At 36.9% G+C, this 18,679-nt stretch overlaps 1 protein-coding gene across 1 annotated transcript; it reads left to right on the top strand.

Moving 5' to 3' along the window:
• Positions 1–14,750: 14,750 nt before the first annotated feature.
• LOC133754910 (syntenin-1-like) lies at positions 14,751–15,446 on the top strand. The gene has a single exon (XM_062185254.1). The coding sequence runs from the start codon at positions 14,954–14,956 to the stop codon at positions 15,287–15,289; it is 336 nt and encodes a 111-aa protein (XP_062041238.1). The 5' UTR covers positions 14,751–14,953; the 3' UTR covers positions 15,290–15,446.
• Positions 15,447–18,679: the final 3,233 nt, after the last annotated feature.

The following is an 18,679-nucleotide window of genomic DNA, read 5'->3' as shown; positions in this document are numbered from 1 at the left end:
ATATTTTATGCACTTGCCTAAGAAAATACTTTGCTATTCTCCAAAACCAGTTTGACTGTGATTATCTGAGTCCATTGCATACCAGTTCCACAGCACTTTGTCCCAATATGCCTAGAGTAAACCTGAAATGTCCTCTTCTGTTATGGCTAACTCAATCCCAGATCTTGCTACAACCTGTGTTTTTGTGTTTTCTGGATATTATCAATGGACTTTACATTTTAGAATGAATTTCAGTAGAGGAAATTTTGTTTTGTGCTGGACAGGCTAAGTGCTTCCATATGCAGGCCAAACATGTTCACAATTGTATTTTCTACGTAGAAAGCGAGAGCAATCATTGCAAACAAACAGGATATTTACATTTGCAAACATGACTTTTTATACACATGGCCAAGAAAAAGAGTTTGCTTTTCTCCAAAACCAGTTTGAGGGTGATTTTCTGAGTCCATTGCCTACCAGTTCCACAACAGGTTGAATGGAAATGACTGGATGAAACCCGAAATATCATCTTGTGTTATGGCAAACTCAATCCCTGATCTTGCTACAGGCTCTGCTTTGTGTTTTTTGATATTATCAACGCACTTTATGGTTTTGAATGAATTTCAGCAGGAATATTTTCTTTGGTGCTGGGAAACACTAATTAGCTCCACATTGAGACTCAAACTCATTCATTTGTGTTTTCTAGGTGAAAACTACAGCAATTGCTGCAAAGAAACATGATATTTGTGTTGGTGTAGATGACATTTTATGCACTTGCCTAAGAAAATACTTTGCTAGTCTCCAAAACCAGTTTGACTGTGATTATCTGAGTCCATTGCATACCAGTTCCACAGCACGTTGTCCGGATATGCCTGGATGAAACCAGAAATATCCTCTTGTGTTATGGCTAACTCAATCCCAGATCTTGCTACAGGCTCTGCTTTGTGTTTTTTGATATTATCAATGGACTTTATGGTTTTGAATGAATTTAAGCAGGGAATATTTTCTTTGATGCTGGGAAACACTAATTAGTTCCACATGCAGACACAAACTCAACACATTCGTGCTATCTAGGCAGAAAACTACAGCAATTGCTAGAAACAAATATGATATTTGTGTTGGTGTAGATGACCTTTTATGCACTTGCCTAAGAAAATACTTTGCTAGTCTCCAAAACCAGTTTGACTGTGATTATCTGAGTCCATTGCATACCAGTTTTGCAGCACTTTGTGTGGATATACCTGGATGAAACCAGAAACATCCTGTTGTGTTATGGCTAACTCAATCCCAGATCTTGCTACAACCTCTTTGTTTGTGTTTTCTGGATATTATCAATGGACTTTACGTTTTAGAATGAATTTCTGTAGAAGAAATTCTGTTTTGTGCTGGAAATGCTAAGTGATTCCATATGCAGGCCCAATGTGTTCACATTTGTGTTTTCTTGCAGAAAGCTTGAGCAATCGTTGCAAAAAAAAACAGGATATTGATATTTGCAAACATGACTTTTTATCCACTTGGACTAGAAAAAGAGTTTGCTATTCTCCAAAACCAGTTTGAGGGTGATTTTCTGAGTCCATTGCCTACCAGTTCCACAACAGGTTGAATGGAAATGACTGGATGAAACCACAAATATCGTCTGTGTTATGGCTAACTCAATCCCAGATCTTGCTACAGGATCTGCTTTGTGTTTTTTTGAAATTATCAATGGACTTTATTGTTTTGAATGAATTTAAGCAGGGGATATTTACTTTGGTGCTGGGAAACACTAATTTGTTCCACATGCAGACACAAACTCAACACATTCGTGCTGTCTAGGCAGAAAACTACAGCAATTGCTGGAAACAAATATGATATTTGTGTTGGTGTAGATGACCTTTTATGCACTTGCCTAAGAAATTAATTTGCAATTCTCCAAAATCAGTTTGACTGTGATTATCTGAGTCCATTGCATACCAGTTCCACAGCACTTTGTCTGGATATGCCTGGATGAAACCAGAAATATCCTCTTGTGTTATGGCTAACTCAATCCCAGATCTTGCTACAACCTTTGCGTTTGTGTTTTCTGGATATTATCAATGGACTTTACGTTTTAGAATGAATTTCAGTAGAGGAAATTTTGTTTTGTACTGGAAATGCTAATTGGTTTCATATGCAGGCCAAACATGTTCACATTTGTGTTTTCTACGCAGAAAGCTAGAGCTATCATTGCAAACAAACAGGATATTGATTTTCGTAAACATGACTGTTTAAGCACTTGGCCAAGAAAAAGAGTTTGCTTTTCTCCAAAACCAGTTTGAGGGTGATTTTCTGAGTCCATTGCCTACCAGTTCCACAACAGGTTGAATGGAAATGACTGGATGAAACCCGAAATATCATCTTGTGTTATGGCAAACTCAATCCCAGATCTTGCTACAGGCTCTGCTTTGTGTTTTTTGATATTATCAACGCACTTTATGGTTTGGAATGAATTTCAGCAGGAATATTTTCTTTGGTGCTGGGAAACACTAATTAGCTCCACATTGAGACTCAAACTCATTCATTTGTGTTTTCTAGGTGAAAACTACAGCAATTGCTGCAAAGAAACATGATATTTGTGTTGGTGTAGATGACATTTTATGCACTTGCCTAAGAAAATACTTTGCTAGTCTCCAAAACCAGTTTGACTGTGATTATCTGAGTCCATTGCATACCAGTTCCACAGCACGTTGTCCGGATATGCCTGGATGAAACCAGAAATATCCTCTTGTGTTATGGCTAACTCAATCCCAGATCTTGCTACAGGCTCTGCTTTGTGTTTTTTGATATTATCAATGGACTTTATGGTTTTGAATGAATTTAAGCAGGGAATATTTTCTTTGATGCTGGGAAACACTAATTAGTTCCACATGCAGACACAAACTCAACACATTCGTGCTATCTAGGCAGAAAACTACAGCAATTGCTAGAAACAAATATGATATTTGTGTTGGTGTAGATGACCTTTTATGCACTTGCCTAAGAAAATACTTTGCTAGTCTCCAAAACCAGTTTGACTGTGATTATCTGAGTCCATTGCATACCAGTTTTGCAGCACTTTGTGTGGATATACCTGGATGAAACCAGAAACATCCTGTTGTGTTATGGCTAACTCAATCCCAGATCTTGCTACTACCTCTTTGTTTGTGTTTTCTGGATATTATCAATGGACTTTACGTTTTAGAATGAATTTCTGTAGAAGAAATTCTGTTTTGTGCTGGAAATGCTAAGTGATTCCATATGCAGGCCCAATGTGTTCACATTTGTGTTTTCTTGCAGAAAGCTTGAGCAATCGTTGCAAAAAAAAACAGGATATTGATATTTGCAAACATGACTTTTTATCCACTTGGACTAGAAAAAGAGTTTGCTATTCTCCAAAACCAGTTTGAGGGTGATTTTCTGAGTCCATTGCCTACCAGTTCCACAACAGGTTGAATGGAAATGACTGGATGAAACCAGAAATATCATCTTGTGTTATGGCAAACTCAATCCCAGACCTTGCTACAGGCTCTGCTTTGTGTTTTTTGATATTATCAATGGACTTTATGGTTTTGAATGAATTTAAGCAGGGAATATTTTCTTTGGTGCTGGGAAGCTCTAATTAGTTCCACATGCAGACACAACTCAACACATTCGTGCTGTCTAGGCAGAAAACTACAGCAATTGCTGCAAAGAAACATGATTTTTGTATTGGTGTAGATGACATTTTATGCACGTGCCTAAGAAAATAATTTGCTAGTCTCTAAAACCAGTTTGACTGTGATTATCTGAGTCCATTGCTTACCACATCCAGTGCACTTTGTCTGGATATGCCTGGATGAGACCAGAAATATCCTCTTGTGTTATGGCTAACTCAATCCCAGACCTTGCTAAAGGCTCTGCTTTGTGTTTTTTGATATTATCAATGGACTTTATAGTTTTGAATGAATTTAAGCAGGGATTATTTTCTTTGGTGCTGGGAAGCTCTAATTAGTTCCACATGCAGACACAAACTCAACACATTCGTGCTGTCTAGGGAGAAAACTACAGCAATTGCTGCAAAGAAACATGATATTTGTGTTGGTGTAAATGACATTTTATGCACTTGCCTAAGAAAATACTTTGCTATTCTCCAAAACCAGTTTGACTGTGATTATCTGAGTCCATTGCATACCAGTTCCACAGCACTTTGTCCGGATATGCCTGGATGAAACCAGAAATATCCTCTTGTGTTTTGGCTAACTCAATCCCAGATCTTGCTACAACCTTTGTGTTTGTGTTTTCTGGATATTATCAATGGACTTTACGTTTTTGAATGAAATTCAGTAGAGGAAATTTTGTTTTGTGCTGGAAATGCTAATTGATTTCATATGCAGACCAAACATGTTCACATTTGTGTTTTCTACGCAGAAAGCTAGAGCTATCATTGCAAACAAGCAGGATGTTTATATTTGCAAACATGACTTTTTATCCACATGGCCAAGAAAAAGAGTTTGCTATTCTCCAAAACCAGTTTGAGGGTGCTTTTCAGAGTCCATTGCATACCAGTTCCACAACACTTTGTCTGGAAATGACTGGATGAAATCAGAAATATCCTCTTGTGTTATGGCTAACTCAATCCCTGATCTTGCTACAGGCTCTGCTTTGTGTTTTTTGATATTATCAATGGACTTTATGGTTTTGAATGAATTTAAGCAGGGGATATTTTATTTGGTTCTGGGAAGTACTAATAATTTCCACATGGAGACACAAACTCAACACATTCGTGCTGTCTAGGGAGAAAACTACAGCAATTGCTGCAAAGAAACATGATATTTGTGTTGGTGTAGATGACATTTTATGCACTTGCCTAAGAAAATACTTTGCTAGTCTCCAAAACCAGTTTGACTGTGATTATCTGAGTCCATTGCATACCAGTTTTGCAGCACTTTGTGTGGATATACCTGGATGAAACCAGAAATATCCTCTTGTGTTATGGCTAACTCAATCCCAGATCTTGCTACAGGCTCTGCTTTTTGTTTTTTGATATTATCAATGGACTTTATGGTTTTGAATGAATTTAAGCAGGGAATATTTTCTTTGATGCTGGGAAACTCTATTTCCACATGGAGACTCAAACTCATTGATTTGAGTTTTCTCGGCAGAAAACTACAGCAATTGCTGCAAAGAAACGTGATATTTGTGTTGGTGTAGATGACATTTTATGCACTTTTCTAAGAAAATATTTTGCTATCCTCCAATAACCAATTTGACTGTGATTATCTGAGTCCATTGCATACCAGTTTTACAGCACTTTGGGTGGTTATGACTGCATGAAACCAGAAATATGCTCTTGTGTTATGGCTAACTCAATCCCAGATCTTGATACAAACTCTGTGTTTGTATTTTCTGGATATTATCAATGGACTTTACGTTTTAGAATGAATTTCTGTAGAACAAATACTGTTTGGTGCTGGAAATGCTAAGTGATTCCATATGCACGCCCAATGTGTTCACATTTGTGTTTTCTACGCAGAAAGCTAGAGCTATCATTGCAAACAAACAGGATAATGATATTGGCAAACATGACTTTTTATCCACGTGGCCAACAAAAAGAGTTTGCTTTTCTCCAAAACCAGTTTGAGGGTGATTTTCTGAGTCCATTGCCTACCAGTTCCAGAACAGGTTGAATGGAAATGACTGGATGAAACCACAAATATCCACTGTGTTATGGCTAACTCAATCCCAGATCTTGCTACAGGATCTGCTTTGTTTTTTTTTTTGATATTATCAATGGACTTTATTGTTTTGAATGAATTTAAGCAGGGGATATTTACTTTGGTGCTGGGAAACACTAATTAGTTCCACATGCAGACACAAACTCAACACATTCGTGCTGTCCTGGCAGAAAACTACAGCAATTACTGGAAACAAATATGATATTTGTGTTGCTGTAGATGACCTTTTATGCACTTGCCTAAGAAATTAATTTGCAATTCTCCAAAACTAGTTTGACTGTGATTATCTGAGTCCATTGCATACCAGTTCCACAGCACTTTGTCTGGATATGCCTGGAAGAAACCAGAAATATCTTCTTTTTTATGGCTAACTGAATCCCAGATTTTTCTACATCCTTTGTGTTTGTGTTTTCTGAATATTATCAATGGACTTTACATTTTAGAATGTATTTCAGTAGAAAAAATTTTGTTTAGTTCTGGAAATGCTAATTGGTTTCATATGCAGGCCTATCATGTTCACATTTGTGTTTTCTACGCAGAAAGCTAGAGCTATCATTGCAAACAAACAGGATATTGATTTTCGTAAACATGACTGTTTTAGCACTTGGCCAAGAAAAGGAGTTTGCTTTTCTCCAAAACCAGTTTGAGGGTGATTTTCTGAGTCCATTGCATACCAGTTCCACAACACTTTGTCTGGAAATGACTGGATGAAATCAGAAATATCCTCTTGTGTTATGGCTAACTCAATCCCAGACCTTGCTACAGGCTCTGCTTTGTGATTTTTGATATTATCAATGGACTTTATGGTTTTGAATGAATTTAAGCAGGGAATATTTTCTTTGGTGCTGGGAAGCTCTAATTAGTTCCACATGGAGACATAAACTCAACACATTCGTGCTGTCTAGGCAGAAAACTACAGCAATTGCTGCAAAGAAACATGATATTTGTGTTGATGTAGATGACATTTTATGCACTTGCCTAAGAAAATACTTTGCTAGTCTCCAAAACCAGTTTGACTGTGATTATCTGAGTCCATTGCATACCACATCCAGTGCACTTTGTCCGGATATGCCTGGATGAAACCAGAAATATCCTCTTGTGTTATGGCTAACTCAATCCCAGATCTTGCTACAGGCTCTCCTTTTTGTTTTTGATATTATCAATGGACTTTATGGTTTTGAATGAATTTAAGCAGGGAATATTTTCTTTGATGCTGGGAAACTCTATTTCCACATGGAGACTCAAACTCATTGATTTGAGTTTTCTCGGCAGAAAACTACAGCAATTGCTGCAAAGAAATGTGATATTTGTGTTAGTGTAGATGACATTTTATGCACTTTTCTGGGATAATATTTTGCTATTCTCCAATAACCAGTTTGACTGTGATTATCTGAGTCCATTGCATACCAATTTTACAGCACTTTGTGTGGATATGACTGCATGAAACCAGAAATATCCTCTTGTGTTATGGGTAACTCAATCCCAGATCTTGCTATAGGCTCTGCTTTGTGTTTTTTGATATTATCAATGGATTTTATGGTTTTGAATGATTTTAAGCAGGAATATTTGCTTTGATGCTGGGAAACTCTAATTATTTCCACATTGAGACTCCAACTCATTCATTTTTGTTTTCTAGGCAGAAAACTACAGCAATTGCAGCAAAGAAACATGCTACTTTTTTTGGTGTAGATGACATTTTATGCACTTGCCTAAAAAAATACTTTGCTACTCTCAAAAACCAGTTTGACTGTGATTATCTGGGGCCATTTCATACCAGTTTTACAGCACTTTGTGTGGATATGCCTGGATGAAACCAGAAATATCCTCTTGTGTTATGGCTAACTCAATCCCAGATCTTGCTACAACCTCTATGTTTGTGTTTTTTGATATTATCAATGGACTTTATGGTTTTGAATGAATTTAAGCAGGGAATATTTTCTTTGGTGCTGGGAAACACTAATTAGCTCCACATGGAGACACAAACTCAACACATTCGTGCTGTCTAGGCAGAATATTTGTGTTGGTGTGGATGACATTTTATGCACTTGCCTAAGAAAATACTTTACTAGTCTCCAAAACCAGTTTGAATGTGATTATCTGAGTCCATTGCATACCAGTTCCACAGCACTTTGTCCGGATATGCCTGGATGAAACCAGAAATATCCTCTAATGTTGTGGTTCACTCAATCCCAGATCTTGCTAACACCTCTGTGTTTGTGTTTTCTGGTTATTATCGATGCACTTTATTGTGTTGAATGTTTTTTATCAGGGAAAATTTTATTTTGTACTGGGAAACTTTAATTGGTTCCATATGGAGACACCAGCTCTACACATTCGTATTTTCTAGGAGAATGCTAGAGGAACCGTGGGAAACAAACATTATATTTCTGATTATATGCATGATATTTTATGCAATTCCTAACGATAAGACTTTGCTTGCGTCCAAAACCATTTTCACTGTGATTTTTCGGTCTATTGATAACGAATTCCGCACCACTTTGTCCGGATATGACTGTCTAAAACCAGAAATATGCGGTTCAGTTTTGGCTAACTCAATCCCAGATATTGCTACAGCCTCTGTGTTTGTGTTTTCTGGATATTATTGATGGACTTTATTGTTTTGAATGTTTTTATCATGGAATATTTAATTTTGTACTGGGAAACACTAACTGGTTCCAAATGGAGACACCAACTCTACACATTCGTATTTTCTAGGGCGAAAGCCAGAGGATCTGCAGCAAACAAACATGATATTTTTGTTTGTTTACATGAAATTTTATGCACTTGCCTAACGAAAAGACTTTGCTTTTCTCCAAATCATTTTCACTGTGATTTTCTCGGCCCATTGCATACGAATTCCACACCACTTTGTCTGGAAATTATTGGATGACACCAGAAATATCCGGTTGTGTTGTGGCTATTTCATTCCCAGATATTGCTACTGCCATTGTCTAGGTTTTTTCCGGATATTATCGACAGACTTTATTGTTTTGAATCTTTTTATCAGGGAATATTTCATTTTGTGCTGGGAAACACTTGTTGATTTCACATGGAGACACCAGCTCTACACATTTGTATTTTCTAGGGAGCAAGTTAGATGTACTGCGGCAAAGAAACATGATATTTCAGTTTGTGTAGATGACATTTTATGCACTAGCCCAAGGAAAAGTCTTTGCTTTTCTCCAAAACCATTTTTATTGTGATGTTCCCGATCTGTTGCATACGAATTCCACACCACTTTGTCCGGATATGATTGGAAGGCATGATAAATATCCAGTTATGTTTTCGCTAACTCCATCCCAGTTATTGCTGCAGACTCTGTGTTTGTGTTTTCTGTATATTATCGAGGGACTTTATTATTTTGAATGTTTTTAACAGGGAATATTTAATTTTGTGTTGGGAAACACTAATTGGTTCCACATGGAGACACCAGCTCTACACATTGATATTTTCTAGGGAGGAAGCTAGAGGAAGTGCGGCAAACAAACTTGACATTTCTGTTTGTATAGATGACATATTATGCCCTTGCCCAAGGAAAAGACTTTGCTTTTCTCCAAAACCATTTTTACTGTGATTTTCTAAGTCCAATGCATACGAATTCCACACCACTTTTTCAAGATATGACTTGATGAAACCAGAAATATCCGGTTGTGTTTTGGCTAACTCAATCCCAGTTATTGCTACAGGTTCTGTGTTAAAGTTTTCCGGATATTCTCGACAGACTTTATTGTTTTGAATGTTTTTATCAGGGAACATTTAATTTTGTACCGTAGAAACACTAGTTGACTCCAAATGGAGACACCAGCTCTACACATTCGTATTTTCTAGGGGAAAACTAGTGGAACTGCGGCAAACAAACATGATATTTCTGTTTGTATACATGACATTTTATGCACTGACCCAAGGAACAGACTTTGCTTTTCTCCAAAACTATTTTTACTCTGATTTTATCAGTCCATTGCATATGAATTCCATGCCACTTTGTCCAGGTATGAGTTGATGAAACCAGAAATATCCGGTTGTGTTTTACTAACTCAATCCGAAATATTGTGAAAGCCACTGTGTTTTTTGTTTTCTGGATATTATTGATGGACTTTCTTATTTTGAATGTTGTTTATCGGAGAACATGTAATTTTGTGCTGGGAAACACTTGTTGATTCCACATTGAGACACCAGCTCTACACATTCTTATTTTCTAGTGAGAAAGCTAGAGGAAATGCGGCAACAAACATGATATTACTGTTTGTAAGATGACATTTTATGCACTTGTCTAAAGAAAAGAATTTGCTTTTCTCCAAAACCATTTTTACTGTGATTTTTCGGTCCATTGTATATGAATTCCACACCACTTTGTCCAGATATGACTGGATTAATCTAGAAATATCTGGTTGAGTTTTGGCTAACTCAATCCCAGATATCGAAACAGCATCTGTGTTTGTGTTTTCTGGATATTATTAATGGACTTTATTATTTTGAATGTTTTTATAAGGGAACGCTTAATTTTGTACCATAGAAACACTAATTGGTTCCACATGGAGACACCAGCTCTATACATTCATATTTTCTAGGAAGAAAGCTAGAGGAACTGTGGCAAACACACATGATATTTCTGTTTGTATAGATGACATTTTAAGCACTTGCTTAACGAAAACTCTTTGCTTTACTCCAAAATGATTTTTACTGTGATTTTCTCGGTCCATTGCATATGAATTCCACACAATTTTGTCCGGATATGCCTGGATGAAACCAGAAATATCCGGTTGTGTTTTTGGCTAACACAATCCCAGAAATTGCTACAGGCTCTGTGATAATATTTTCCGGATATGATCGACAGACTTTATTGTTTTGAATGTTTTTATCAGGGAACATTTAGTTTTGTACCATAGAAACACTAAATGGTTCCACATGGAGACACCAGCTCTGCAAATTCGTATTTTCCAGGGAGAAATCTAGAGGAACTATGGCAAACAAACATGATATTTCTGTTTGAATAGATGACATTTTATACACTTGCCTAACGAAAACACTTTGCTTTTCTCCAAAACCATTTTTACTCTGATTTTATTGGTACATGGCATGCGAATTGCACACGACTTTCTCCAGATATGACTGAATTAAACCAAAATATCCGGCTGTGTTTCGGCTAACTGAATCGGAAATTGTGAAAGTGTCTGTTTGTGTATCTTGATATTATCGATGGAATTTATTGTTTTGAATATTTTTTACAAGGGAACATTTAATTTTCTGCTCGGAAACTCTAATTGGTTCCACATTGAGTCACCAGCACTACACATTCGTCTTTTCTAGGGAGAAAGCTAGAGGAACTGCCGCAAACAATCATGATATATCTGTTTGCATAGATGACATTTTATGCACTTGCCTAAGAAAAGACTTTGCTTTTCTGAAAAACAATTTTTACTGCGATTTTCTTGATCCATTATATATGAATTCAATACCACTTTGTCCAGATATGCATGGAATGAAACCAGAAATATCCGGTTGTGTTTTGTCTAACTCAATCCCAGATATTGTGACAGTCTCTGTGTTTGTGTTTTCTGGATATTATCGATGGTCTTTATAGTTTTGAATGTTTTTTATCAGTGAACATTTAATTTTTTGCTTGAAACACTAATTGGTTCCACATGGAGATACAAGCTCTACACATTTGTGATTTCTAGGGAGAAAGCTAGAGGAACTGTCCAAAGAAACATGATATTTCTGTTTGTATAGATGACATTTTCTGCACTTGCCTATTGAAAAGTCTTTGCTTTTCTCCAAAACCGTATTTACTATGATTTTGCGGTCTATTGTTTATGAATTCTACCCCCATATATCTGGATATGACTGGATGAACCCAGAAATAATCCGGTTGTGTTTTGGCTAACTAAATCCCAGATATTGCGACGCCCTCTGTGTTTTTGTTTTCTGGATATTATTAATGGACTTTATTGTTTTGATTGTTTTATCAGGAAACATTTATTTTTCCCTCATAGAAACACTAATTGGTTCCACATGGAGACACCAGCTCTACACATTCATATTTTCTAGGGAGAAAACTAGAGGAACTGTGGCAAACAAACATGATATTTCTGTTTGTCTAGATGACATTTTATGCACTTGTCTAATGAAATCACTTTGCTTTTCTCCAAAACCATTTTACTGTGATTTTCTCGGTCCATTGCATACGAATTCCATACCAGTTTGTCAGGATATGACTGGATGAAAACAGAAATATCCGTTTGTGTTTTGGCTAACTCAATCCCAGATATTGCTACAGCCTCTGTGGTTGTGTTTTCCGGATATTATCAACGGACTTTTTGTTTTGAATGTTTATTATCATGGAACATTTAATATTATACCGTAGAATCACTACTTGACTCCACTTGGTTCACCAGCTCTACACATTCGTATTTTCTAGGGGGAAAGCTAGATGAACTGCAGCAAACAATCATGATATTTCTGTTTGTATAGATGACATTTTATGCTCTGGCTGAAGGAAAATATTTTGCTTTTCTCTAAAAACATTTTTACTGTGATTTACTCGGTCCATTGCATACGAATTTCACACCACGTTGTCCGGATAAGATTGTATGAAACCAGAAATATCCGGTTGTGTTTTGGATAACTCTATCCGAAATATTTGAAAGCCTCTGTTTGTGTTTTCTGGATATTATCGATGGACTTTATTGTTTTGAATGCTTTTATCAGGTTCCATTTAATTGTGTACAGTAGAAACACTAATAGGTTCCACATGGAGACACCAGCTCTACACATTCGTATTTTCTAGGGAGAAAGCTAGAGGAACTGCTGCAAACAAACATGATATTTCTGTTTGTATAGATGACATTTTATGCACTTGCCTAACGAAAAGACTTTGCTTTTCTCCAAAACCATTTTACAGTGATTTTCTCGGTCCATTGCATGCGAATTCCACACCACATTGTCTGGATATGACTGGATGAAACCGGAAATATCTGGTTTTGTTTTGGCTAACTCAATCCCAGATATTGCTACAGCCTCTGTGGTTGTTTTTTCCGGATATCATCAACGGACTTTATTGTTTTGAAGTTTTTTTATCAGGAAACATTTAATTTTCTGCTGGGAATCTCTAATTGGTTCCACATTGAGACAACAGCTCTACACATTTGTATTTTCTAGGGAGAATGCTAGAGTAACTGCGGCAAAAAAACATGACATTTCTTTTTTTATAGATTACATTTTATGCAGTTACCTATTGAAAAGATTTGGCTTTTCTCCAAAACCATTTTTACTGTGACTTTCTCAGTCCGGTCCATTGTATATGAATTCCACACCACTTTGTCCGGTATGCCTGAATGAAACCAGGAATATCCAGTTGTGTTTTGGATATCTCAATCCCAGATATGGCTACAGCTTCTGTGTTTGTGTTTTCTGGATATTAACGATGGACTTTATTGTTTTGAATGTTTTTATCAGGGAACATTAATTTTTTGCTTGGAAACACTAGCTGATTCCACCTGGAGACACCATCTCTGCACTTTCATATTTTCTGGGATGGAAGCTAGAGGAACTGCGGCAAACAAACATGACATTTCTGTTTGAATAGATGACATTTTAAGCACTTATTTAATGAAAAGACATTACTTTTCTCCAAAACAATTTTTACTGTGATTTTCTCGGTCCATTGCATACGAATTCCACAACAGTTTGTCCCGGTATCACTTTATGAAACCAGAAATATCCGGTTTTATTTTGGCTAACTCAATCCCAGATATCGCTACAGCCTCTGTGTTTGTGTTTTCTGGATATTATCGATGGACTTTATTATTTTGAATGTTTTTATCAGGGAACATCTTATTTTGAGCTTGGAAACACTAATTGGTTCCACATGGAGACACCAGCTCTACACATTCGTATTTTCTAGGGAGAAATCCAGAGGAATTCCGGCAAACAAACATGGTATTTCTGTTTGTATAGATGACATTTTATGCACTTGCCTAACGAAATGATTTTGCTTTTCTCCAAAACCATTTTACTGTGATTTGCCCAGTCCATTTCCTACAAATTGGACAACACTTAGTCCGGATATGCCTGGATGAAACCAGAAATATCCGGTTGTGTTTTGGCTAACTCAATCCCAGATATTGCTGCAGCCTCTGTGTTTGTGTTTTCCAGATATTATCGACATACTGTCTTGTTTTGAATGTTTTTTATCAGGGAACATTTAATTAGTGCTGGGACACAAATTGGTTCCACATGGAGACACCAGCTCTACACATTCGTATTTTCTAGGGAGAAAGTTAGAGGAACTGCTGCAAACAAACATCATATTTCTGTTTGTACAGATGGCATTTTATGCAGTTGGCTAACGAAAAGACTTTGCTTTTCTCCAAAACCATTTTTACTCTGATTTTCTCCGTCCATTGAATATGAATTCCACACCACTTTGTCCGGATATGACTGGATGAAAGCAGAAATATCCGGTTGTGTTTTCCTAACTCAATTTGAGATATTGCGAAAGTCTCTTTGTTTGTGTTTTCGGGGTATTATCGATGGAATTTATTGTTTGGAATGTTTTTAATCAGGGAACATTTAACTTTGTGCTGGGAAACACTAATTGGTTCAACATGGAGACACAAACTCTACACATTTGTATTTTCTAGTTAGAAAGCTAGAGGAACTGCGGCAAACAAACATGGTATTTCTGTTTGTATAAATGACATTTTATGCACTTGCCTAATGAAAAGACTTTGCTTTTCTCCAAAACCAATTTTCCTGTGATTATCTCGGTCCATTGCATACAAAATTCCACATGACATTGTGGGGATATGAGTGGATGAAACCAGAAACATCCGGTTGTGTTTTGGCTAACTCAATCCCAGATATTGTGAAAGTATTTCTGTTTGTGTTTTCTGGATATCATCGATGGCCTTTATTGTTTTGAATGTTTTTTATCAGTGAACATTATTTTTATGCTGGGAAACACTAATTGTTTCCACATGGAGACTCCAGCTGTAAACATTTGTGTTTTCTAGGGAAAATCTAGAGGAACTGGGTCAAACAAACATGATATTTTATGTAAGGATCAAGATGGAAAAATTGGACTCAGGCTTAAATCAATAGATAATGGTATATTTGTTCAGCTAGTCCAGGCAAATTCTCCAGCCTCATTGGTTGGTTTGAGATTTGGCGACCAGGTACTCCAGATCAATGGTGAAAACTGTGCAGGCTGGAGCTCTGATAAAGCTCACAAGGTGCTCAAACAGGCTTTTGGAGAGAAGATCACAATGACCATTCGTGACAGGCCTTTTGAGCGGACAATTACTATGCATAAGGACAGTACTGGAAACGTTGGCTTTATCTTTAAAAATGGGAAAGTAACATCCATAGTGAAAGATAGTTCTGCAGCCAGAAACGGTCTTCTCACGGAACATAACATCTGTGAGATCAACGGCCAGAACGTCATTGGATTGAAGGACTCTCAAATTGCAGACATACTATCAACATCTGGGACTGTAGTTACCGTCACAATCATGCCTGCTTTTATCTTTGAACATATTATTAAACGGATGGCGCCAAGCATTATGAAAAGCCTGATGGATCACACCATCCCTGAAGTTTAACAGTTAGGACACAATGGAAACCGCTGAGCATCTCCAGTTTCCTTTCTCAACTACTTCTGTATTATGCACACGAAGCTTTCCCGGAGCCAGGGAGCATATGCTGCATGAGGACCTTCCCGTCTCACGTTATGGCTGGGAATCTACTGGTTCATCTGATCTCCTCAGATTTCATGGTCGTTGTAGTCTTAGCCTGGTTTTACAGCTGTGAAACTTTCACAAGATTGACTGACTTTCCTAGAATAGTTTCTCTACTGGAAACCTGATGCTTTTCTAAGCCATTGTGACGAGGGTGATTGATGCCAGCTTAACTTTGTATGAGAACCAGTTACCTTTCTTCTAGGTAATGAGTAGTGCTCTTCATGTCATTTTAGTTCTATGGTATATTTGCATTTTTAACAAGTACGTGATAGTACATTTAGAGTGATTGCCTTTGGTAGGTTTTTTTCTCCCTCTGTATGTATGTAAACACCAATTAGGTAATGCTGGTTTCATTCCATGTAAGCATTATACAGTTTATGTAGGTTATAAGAGATTATGATGATTGTCATTAAATTTTAACTACCTTCACTAATATGCTTCAACTGTCGCCTTAACTATGCTAAGCTCTAGAACAAAAGCCAAAATATAATTATTGCTGCCTTCCTAAAACTCAAGATCTAGTTCTGTATTAAACTGAAATGTGCACTAGCCCAAAAGAGGTTAATAGTACTTTCTGAGCTATAGCATAGCTGCTTGGTTGTATTTGGCATTTTCTAGTCATCACGTAACAGAAATATCTTCTCCAAGTTGCCAGTACTGCTTCCTGAGAAACAAAGCGCTATATATTTAATGTAAAATTTCTTATACGAAACAGGATGAACTTTTGATTCCTCTTTTCATTTGTAGATTAAGTAGAATAATACTAATTTTGGCATCTGAATGTTAAAATTATGTAACCTACCTACTTTGGGAAAAATGTTTTCCTGGTAATTTGTTCCATTTCCTGACTCTTCCCTGCAAACAAAGTGACAGTGACACTTTATCTTTTTTTTCTGTTTTGGTTTATGCCTATCCTAATTAAAAATGTATAAAGTGGAAAAAAAAGGAAGTGCGGAAAACAAACATGATATATCTGTTTGTATAGATGACGTGTTATGCACTTGCCTAACAGAAATACTTTCCTTTTCTCCAAAACCATTTTTACTGTGATTTTCTTGGTACATTGCATACGAATTCCACACCACTTTGTCCGGATATGACTGCATGAAACCAGAAATATCCAGTTGTATTTTGGCTAACTCAATCCCACATGTTGCAACAGCCTCTCTGTTTGTGTCTTCTGGATATTAAGGACGGACTTTATTATTTTGTTTTTTTTATTAAACTTTTATTTAGTGAATATAAATTTCCAAAGTATAGCTTATGGGTTACAATGGCTTCCCCCCTCCCATAACTTCCCTCCCGCCCGCAATCCTCCCCTTTCCCGCTCCCTTTCCCCTTCCATTCATGTAAAGATTCATTTTCAATTCTCTTTGTATACAGAAGATCAGTTTAGTATATATTAGGTAAAGATTTCAACATTTTCCCATATAGCAACATAAAGTGAAAAAACTACATTGGATTACTAATTATAGCATTAAATAGCAATGTACAGCACAATAAAGACAGAGATCCTACATAATTTTTTTTTCAAATTAATTAATTTTCTATGCCATTTCCATTTTAACACCAGGTTGTTTTTTTTTTTCATTTCCAATTCTTTTTATATACAGAAGATCACTTCAGTATATAATTAGTAAAGACCTCATCAGTTTGTGCCCACACAGAAATGCAAAGTATAAAAATACTGTTTCAGTACTAGTTATAGCATCACTTCACTTTAGACGACACATTAGGGACAGATCCCACATGGGGTGTAAGTACACAGTGACTCCTGTTGCTGATTTAACAATTTGACACTCCTGTTCATGGCGTCAGTAATCTCCCTAGGTTCTAGTCATGAGTTGCCAGGGCTATGGAAGCCTTTAGAGTTCGCTGACTTTGATCTTATTCCGATAGGGTTATAGTCAAAGTGGAAGTTCTCTCCTCCCTTCGGAGAAGGGTACCTCCTTCTTTGATGGCCCCATTCTATCCACTGGGATCTCACTCACAGAGATCATTCATTTAGGTCTTTTTTTTCCATGATATCTTGGCTTTCCATGCCTGCTATACTCTCATGGGCTCTTCCGCCAGATCCGAATGCCTTGAGAGCTGATTCTGAGGCTAGAGTGTTGTTTAGGACATCTGCCATTCTATGAGTCTGCTGTGTATCCCACTTCCCATGTTGGATCTTTCTCTTCCTTTTTGATTCTATCAGTTAGTATTAGCAGACACTTGTCTTGTTTGTGTGATCCCTTTGTTTCTTAGACCTATCAGAGCTATCAATTGTGAGCTGAAATTGATCACTTGGACTAGTGAGATGGCATTGGTACATGCCATCTTGATGGGATTGTGTTGGAATCCCCTGGCACATTTCTAACTCCACCATTTGCGGCCAGTCCGATTGAGCATGTTCCAAATTGTTCATCTCCTCCCTCTCTTTTTCCACTCTTAGATTTAACAGGGATCACTTTTAAGTTAAAATTTAAACACCTAAGAATAATTGTGTGTTAATTATTGAGTTCAACCAATAGTACTAGAACAACAACAACAACAACAAATACTAAAAAGGAAAAAGTATTACATTGTACATCTAAAGTCAGGAAAGGAGCTGATCAGTTCATTGTTGCTTATAGTGTCCATTTCACTTCAACAGGTTTCCCCTTTGGCGCTTAGTTGTCACCGATCAGGGAAAACAAATGATATTATTTTGAATGTTTTTTGTCAGGGAACATTTAATTTTGTGCTTGGAAACACTAATTGGTTCCACATGGAGACACCAGCTCTACACATTCGTATTTTCTAGGGAGAAAGCTAGATGAACTGCGGCAAACAAACATGATATTTCTGTTTGTATAGGTGACATTTTATGCACTTGCCTAACAGAAACACTTTGCTTTTCTCCAATACCATTTTTACTGTGATTGTCTGTGTCCATTGCTTATGAGTTCCACACCACTTTGTCAGGATATGACTGGATGAAACCAGAAATATCCGGTTGTGTTTTGGCTAACTCAATCTCAGATATTGCTGCACCCTCTGTGTGTGTGTTTTCCAGATATTATTGATGGACTTTATTGTTTTGAATGTTTTTTATCAGGGAACATTTAATTTTGTGCTGGGAAACACTAATTGGTTTGTCATGGAGACACCAGCTCTACACATTTGTATTTTGTAGGGAGAAAGCTAGAGGAACTGCGGCAAACAAACATGATATTTCTGTGTGTATACGTGACATTTTATGCACTTGCCTAACGAAAAGACTTTGCTTTT

This window comes from Lepus europaeus, unplaced genomic scaffold (assembly GCF_033115175.1).
Source record: "Lepus europaeus isolate LE1 unplaced genomic scaffold, mLepTim1.pri SCAFFOLD_30, whole genome shotgun sequence".
NCBI classification, from domain to species: domain Eukaryota; kingdom Metazoa; phylum Chordata; class Mammalia; order Lagomorpha; family Leporidae; genus Lepus; species Lepus europaeus.
Note: the sequence above shows the minus strand (reverse complement) of the source record. Positions and strands in the feature narration are given on the sequence as shown.

Bases quoted from the DNA above. Each gene is read 5' to 3' on its own strand.
- LOC133754910 (XM_062185254.1), top strand. From the start codon at position 14,954: ATGACCATTCGTGACAGGCCTTTTGAGCGGACAATTACTATGCATAAG.